We start from the raw sequence: 7,500 nt of genomic DNA, 5'->3' as shown, positions 1-7,500 counted from the left end.
GGATGATAGCAAAAATCACAGAAAATAGTATATAGGTACAATAGGTCTGACTAGTACTGACTAACATGCAACAAAAGAAAAACACAAAGACAACAATAAGATCAGTGGACATAGCATATATCCTTGCCCTCCCATCATCAATCAAAACACACAATAGCTCGTCTGCACTTCCTAGTAATGATCAACTCACATGTTCATCTGGCACCACTCTGTAGTCCTCTGTGATCATGTTTCGAATATCTGCGGCTTTCTTTTTGGCCCTGTTGCTCTCCTTCTCCACTTCCTGCTGTTCCCTTCGATGTTGGAATGACACGAGTCCTGAGCCACCAGAGATCATACCCACAGCCAGCATGGAGTCCTCTGGCTGTTATAAGAATAATAAAATAACAGTTTACACCCGACTCAAACTGCATAAACTACAAACAAATTAACAAAGACCACAAAGCCACAAAAGTCATGACAGGCCTATACAGAAAGAAATAAAGAAATAAAGAAAGAACATAATCAATCTTCCAACCCTTATCCACTTACCGCCACTGCCATACTGAGAATCGGGGCAGGAAAATCTAAGGTGTGAACAACCGAATATGTGTTGACATCATAGATCTTGATATGGCAGTCTAGGGAACCTGACATGAGTCTGTTGTTGTCGCTGGCAAAGGCAAGGCACGTAACTGTCTTGTGATGCTGTGACAGTTTGGATAGCAACCGACCACTTATGGTATCCCATACTCTCACTTCAGTACCACCTGTAAATTAAGAACAAAATTGGTCTCAAATTTCAATTGTGTTGATAAACAATCATATAATAAAGTCTACAATTTACAAGACAAGAAAAAAGATAGTCAACATTCTTATACACGAATATTATTACAATAAATAAATGTCAGAAATAATAGCAATATAGCTAATCTATAGAAATATCAATTATACTGAATTATTAATTTGCTAACATCAGTAAATGAAGAAATAAAAATAAAGAAAAAGAGAATGACAAATGAGACAAGAACAGGAATTTAAAAACAAAATATGAATGTTACTCTAAACTGGCATCTTATGGAATAATCTACAATGGTTTAATTCATTGATATGCAAGTTTCAGATCAAGAAATATATTTCAAATATTCTCCAAGTCTCTTCTAATAAATGAAAGCTATATGGGGTAACAGAAAAATACTGACAAGAATATATTTTTGGCCTCCAATGACAAAATATTATCTACAAATAAATGGCCAGATCCCCAAAACAACTTAAAATTATTTGTCAATATCTAATCTTTTGCATCATATAATAACTTTCATCAACAAAGGAATTTCCCTCGATAAACATTCTATGGATGACGTTTGGCCCTCAAATGTCCAAGTCATATTACAAATTCTCATATATAAGGAAATGCAAAAAGCCTTGATGATGTCTAGATGATCACTCTGTCTTCCTAAGCTTCTGCCAGGTTCTTCTCTTAACCCTAAAAAAGATAATAGAGTAATTGTGGAAATTTGATATGACTATTATCCAGTGCACAAATTTTTTAGAAAACACAGTCTCCTATTGTAATTTCCTTTTCAGTTTATTTCTATGCGAAGGGGAATTCTGAATGCTTTAGAATCTTGATCAGTTAGGCTGGTTGGAAACTCTACCATGATCCTTAATCAGTGATCAGTAAGGTAGGAGTAGCAATGCTCTATTCCAATACATTTATTGCAAAGTTTCATTCCCTTACAAATTAAATATTATAAAAGTTTCTTATTTCTATTTTTTTTTTTACCTCAAAGTAATTTCATAAAAGAAGCACTGATGTCCACTGATGTACAAGTCATTAGCTAAAGATTCAAAACACAAACTGCATAATGGTCATGTCCAAGACAGTCTAATATTGACAACACGACTGTGACATGTACCATAAGTTGTATATTTTGTGCACTGCCTCACTATGTAACAGTTGGTTGATTATACACAGTATGATTAAGCATTTAGGGCTATGGCCTCCTTGGATCATACTGATAGTGACCACCAGCAGATAATGGCGAAATGATTTCTGAGCTGTGACTGGACAAAAAAATTCAAAGCATCAAAATAAGACAAGTTGTGTTCCAAGTCTTACCAGATGACTTTTTTTTCTCCACTTAAAGTCTGCCTCTAAATTAGCAATGCCCAATTTAGCAAGGCTTTTAGAATTCCTTAGAGTAGCTAAAATCGAGGCCCCATTGTATGATGTACTACTTGAAGCTAATGAAAAAGAACCCATATAATGAAAAAAAGGAGGATGTGTGTGTGTGTGTGTGCATATTTCAAGAGTGAGGAAACACTGCATCCATAATATAGCTACCATTCCTAAATATGGTGTTATGCATCTCACACTACTAAAAATACTAAGTCTTTAAGAATAAACATCCCCACTATTAATACCAACTGAGAAAAAAAGAGAACTACTAAACCTTTAACATTACAGATAAACCACCACTGCAATATGACCTCTCAAAAAAAGAAGAAAAGAAAAAAAAATGGATACCTCTAAAACTGCACAAAGTATATACGACAATGAAGACCTCACCGTTACATGACCACAATATGCTATATTGCATCAAGCGAAATGCATGATGGAACAGAGACACTTGATATCTCCTAAGAGAATTAACTAACCAGAAGTTTTCCCCTAACAACAGGATGTCACGCAAATAATAACATCACACATCAAACTACAAGACAGAAAGAGATGTCTTCTGCATATCTAACACATATCCCACTTAAAGACTTACCTGCCGAGATGAAGACTCCGCCAGAGGGATAACACAAAATGCTCTCCACAGGAGCCCCATGGTCAACTGTGAGTACACTGGAGCCTGTGCGCGTATCCCATAACCGCACAGTGTGATCATAGGATCCACTTAGGATGATGTTTTCAGATGCTGGACTAGTGATTCCTGCACGGATGAAATCCTGTTTAAAATAAGAGTATGACTGTTAGTATTACTTGATGGGGTGACAAGAAAAAAGAATCAAAAGATCTTTATAATCTAAAATTAAATTATTACCCAACCATATATCAGGTAAGCAGATATATAAAAATAACTAATTCACTGGCATCAGGTAAAAAGCATTATTCACTGCAACTTGGTTTCATTCTCCTTCACTCTTTAACCCCTACAATCTGGATGACGTGACCATCGCATCATGAAAAAATTTGGCTTGAGAGACAGGTGACATAAACATGACGTCTGGCTGTGGTCCTGGCTGTCATGTGTTTTTCAGTTGAAAGCCAGGGTGATGAGAAAGAATCTCACGAGTACACAAAACTATTGGAGGGTGATTAGACTTATTTGTCATTCAGAGAGGGTCTTTTGCATTGTTTCCATCAATAAACAAGTATGGAATGTAGTGCCCATGGGCCATGACTGGAAGAGCAACAGCTCCAAGAACACCATTTCCATGCTAAGTATCGTATTCCTGGCTGCTGTGACTGGCAGTACAGATTGTATTTCAGAAAAGTGAATTTTAAAAAAGAAAGAAAGAAAAAAAAGAAAAAAAAAAAGAAAAAAAATTATATATATATATATATATATATATATATATATATATATATATATATATATATATATATATATATATAGAGAGAGAGAGAGAGAGAGAGAGAGAGAGAGAGAGAGAGAGAGAGAGAGAGAGAGAGAGAGAGAGAGAGAGAGAGAGAGAGAGAGAGAGAGAGAGAGAGAGAGAGAGAGAGAGAGAGAGAGAGAGAGAGAGAGAGAGAGAGAGAGAGAGAGAGAGAGAGAGAGAGAGAGAGAGAGAGAGAGAGAGAGAGAGAGAGAGAAATTATTCTTAAATGAGTTAGGATATGGAGTCTGTGCAAGGAAAACAGTATTACAATCTGGATGAACCATATCAAATGACACATATGGACAATAGAAAATATCAAAAGAGCCAAAAAACACTTATGAATAAAGAGAGAAAATAACATTGCAAAGGGGAGGTATAGCGTCTTGTCACTGCACACGAACGTGTGTACCTAGCCTACAAGCCACACACCCATTACAGCAGTTACTCACTTAACCCTAATACCCACATTTTGGGCCATTGTCGTGAAGAATCCAGATATAATGGGTTAATATTATTACCCAAGAAGACCTCCTTAAGCAAAAAATAGAATAAAAAGACAAACTTACTGTGTGTCCTTTTAGTGTACAAATTTGGCTCTCATCCCCTATGTCCCATAAAGCTGCTGTCTGGTCATCTGAGAAGGAGACAATGTGTGGCATTCCTTCCACGAAGCTAACCCGGTGTGTTGCACTGGAAGGTAAAAGGAAAGTCCCGTTTTAGCCTCCTGTGAGCCTCTAATTCTTTATATCTTTGTAGTATTCACAGAGAATGATCATAGTAAACACTAATAATAATAAATACCAATAAAAATAAACCGCAATAATAATAAACAATAATAATCATGAGCAATAATAAATTTATAGTATTGACAGAATTAATATAATAAAAAAATAAATGAATAAATAAATAAAAATAAATGAATAAATAAATAAAAATAAATGAATAAATAAATAAAAATAAATTAATAGTCATTCATAAAATACAATAAAAATATCTAGAACTGTCGTCAATCATTGAGGATCATTCTACATTCTCACATCTTCATCCACTAACTCTACCCAGGATATCAAAAAACTCAGTTGGATAAGCTATTCAATATAGAGAAAAAATAAAGAAGCAATGAGAGATTGAGAGTAAGATCGAACAAAAGGAAGAAAGAAAAGAGAGAAAAAATAGATAATGAAAGACAGAAAAAAAAAAACATCCCTACTTATTTTTCCTCACTTCTGTTCCCACAAGCAAACCTACTTAACAAAATTAAAACACGTCAATCTTGATTTGGTTCAATAAATAATACATAGGAAATTTAATACTCATAGAAACTTATATAGTTACAATAATCAAAATAACAATATTAATAAACAATAATAACAATAAAAATCAACAATGACAAAACTAAGCACTCATTATAATACACAATAATAACACAATAATAATAACAAACAATAATAATTATATATATAAAAAATGAATAATAATAATAGTAATAATAATAATAATAATAATAATAATAATAATAATAATAATAATAATAATAATAATAATAATAATAATAATAATAATAATAATAATAATAATAATAATAATAATAATAATAATAATAATAAACAATAAATATAACAAGACAAGAAAAATCAACATCCATGTACCCCCCCCCACACACACACACATGTACATCATGCAAAAAGACAAAAATAATAATAATTAAAACACCCCACCTGCTATGACCTTTGAACACTCGAAGAAGCTGTTTTTGTCTTTGGTTGAAGAGCTTGACTTGTCCTTCTTCCGTTCCCGCCACCAGGAGCTGACCGTCCTGCCGAAACCTAGCACCGTAGGCATTGCGCTGAAATCTTGAGATCGTGCGCCAAACTTGTGTTGTCTGTTGGTGGTACACATCTACCTGTGTTTTGGGAAGAACCAGGCTTTAGAATGAAATATAAAATGAGGGTCAAAAATGCATGTGTACTGTACATATAATTTTCCACTTAAAAAAGATGGTTGAAAAATATATATATAATAAAAATAGAAAAATAAAACATATACAATATAGTGTACTTGTTTATAAATCAAGAAAGTCAGCCTTGGTATAGCTTCATCAACTATAAAGAAAAAAATTAATATAAAAAAATATATACATGCATGATTTTGTTTGGTTATAAAAAAAAACACATACTCTTTGCGTTTGTTATCTCTTTTCTACATTTCCTTACTAGTAACTTTCATAATCACAGGTATAACTTGAATAATATGAATGAAGTACAAACTATGACAAAATCAAAATACTCTGGGACATTTATCAAAAGATTCATTACTCTTCCATTACCACACCCCCTATACAATTTAGCCAATGAATATAGGGTCATCATAAGCTCTCAAATCAGAGCTAAAGCTGAGGTTAAGTGTAAATGCACCACAACCAGTAATGAAACAAAAAGAGAGAGCTGTGCCATTTGAGGTGCCTCACAAGCAAGGGCTGAAACTGGCATGTGGACCCCAGGCATAATGGGACTTAAGATAGCACAGTAAAAGTTTCACAACGGTCTGTGATGCTCTAAATTTAGGCATATTACCCTTCATACACAATTGTACTAATTTTTGGTATACTGACCTGCCAGGGTGTATCTTTAAATAATGGAAACAAATGAATATAAGGGAGTAGAAAGTTGGGTTATATATGAAGAAGAGAAAAAAAGAGAATAATAAAAGAAAATAACTAGTCTACAAAATATAATGTGGATGAAGATGAAGATGAAAAAATACAAAAAATAATAAGGCGTATGGTCCAGATAAAATCCCACATGAATCTTATAAAAATGCCCTGAATAATATACTCAAAAAAAAAATCAACTCTGTTTAATAATTTATGGATAAAAGGGGAATATCCCCCAGAATTTAAAAAGTCATTAGTTAACTCTATATATAACCAGGAAAAGACCCAACCGACACAAAATCCTATAGATTTATAAGCAGAATTTCAAGCTTAGGAAAAAAATTGAAAGCGTAATAAATAACAGACTGATATGGTGGTTAGAAAGCAATAATAAATTAAGCCAAGACTTAACAGGATTCTGACCAAATTATTCAACAATATATACTCTGCACATAATAGATTTACACATCAACAAAGCCTACAAAGAGTAAAATATGCTCTAATAGCATGCTTAGATTTAGAGATGGCTTTTGACACAGTTAACCATGATGCAATCATAAACAAACAGCAAAACTTGGAATAACAGGCACCCCACTTAAATGAATATATAACTTTTTATATAACAGAATTTATCAAATAACAATAGGTAACAAAAAGTCCGAAGAAGGAAAAATAAAGATATATATAAAGTAATATCTGCAGATGATATTACAATGATAACTCACAAAAACCTAGCAGAAGCCAAAAACAACATAGAAATAGGATTAAAAAGGATCCTGGGGATACAGACTACACAAAAGTCTAAAACCCTATAAAAGAGGAAAGATGAAGATGAAGATGATGATGAAAATAATAATAAAAAGTAAAAGAAAGATGTAATATAGAGAGAATACTGGGGAATTGAGATTCAAAAAGGAAAATGAGAAGAAAACAATAATTAAAGTAACATAAAAGATGAAATCAAATAATAATAACAAATAGTTCATCACCTGATTGTTCAAAAATATCCTTACCTTTGGTCCAGATGTTACGGCTATATAATATGGTTCTGTTGGACTCACATCTACATAGTCTATTGATGTAAATTCCTTGACTGTCACTGGAAACTGAAATAAAGGAAAAAAGATAAAAAAAATAGTCAAATTTAACAGACAGTGGATGTTCACACTTCTCTTCTTAGAACAAGGTATCACAGCTATGATCAGATCAAGTGTGACCACTCCTTTTACTTTAGCAGAAATGGCCATTCGATCACA

At 33.1% G+C, this 7,500-nt stretch overlaps 1 protein-coding gene across 1 annotated transcript in view; it reads right to left on the bottom strand.

Annotated features, from left to right (window-relative positions):
- The window catches only part of LOC113820943 (U3 small nucleolar RNA-associated protein 15 homolog), a 13,456-nt gene that overhangs the window by 4,576 nt on the left and 1,380 nt on the right, over nucleotides 1-7,500 (bottom strand). Inside the window, exons 2-7 of the mRNA XM_027373342.2 lie at nucleotides 7,258-7,350; nucleotides 5,310-5,494; nucleotides 4,158-4,281; nucleotides 2,757-2,937; nucleotides 532-749; nucleotides 191-364 (exon numbers count right to left, since the gene is read on the bottom strand). Coding sequence (XP_027229143.2) covers nucleotides 191-364; nucleotides 532-749; nucleotides 2,757-2,937; nucleotides 4,158-4,281; nucleotides 5,310-5,494; nucleotides 7,258-7,350 — 975 coding nt within the window. The remainder of the gene's footprint in view (nucleotides 1-190; nucleotides 365-531; nucleotides 750-2,756; nucleotides 2,938-4,157; nucleotides 4,282-5,309; nucleotides 5,495-7,257; nucleotides 7,351-7,500) is intronic.

The sequence above is a fragment of the Penaeus vannamei genome, chromosome 10 (genome assembly GCF_042767895.1).
Source record: "Penaeus vannamei isolate JL-2024 chromosome 10, ASM4276789v1, whole genome shotgun sequence".
Taxonomy (NCBI): domain Eukaryota; kingdom Metazoa; phylum Arthropoda; class Malacostraca; order Decapoda; family Penaeidae; genus Penaeus; species Penaeus vannamei.
The sequence above is the reverse complement of the archived record's forward strand: the minus strand, read 5'-3'. Positions and strand labels throughout refer to the sequence as shown.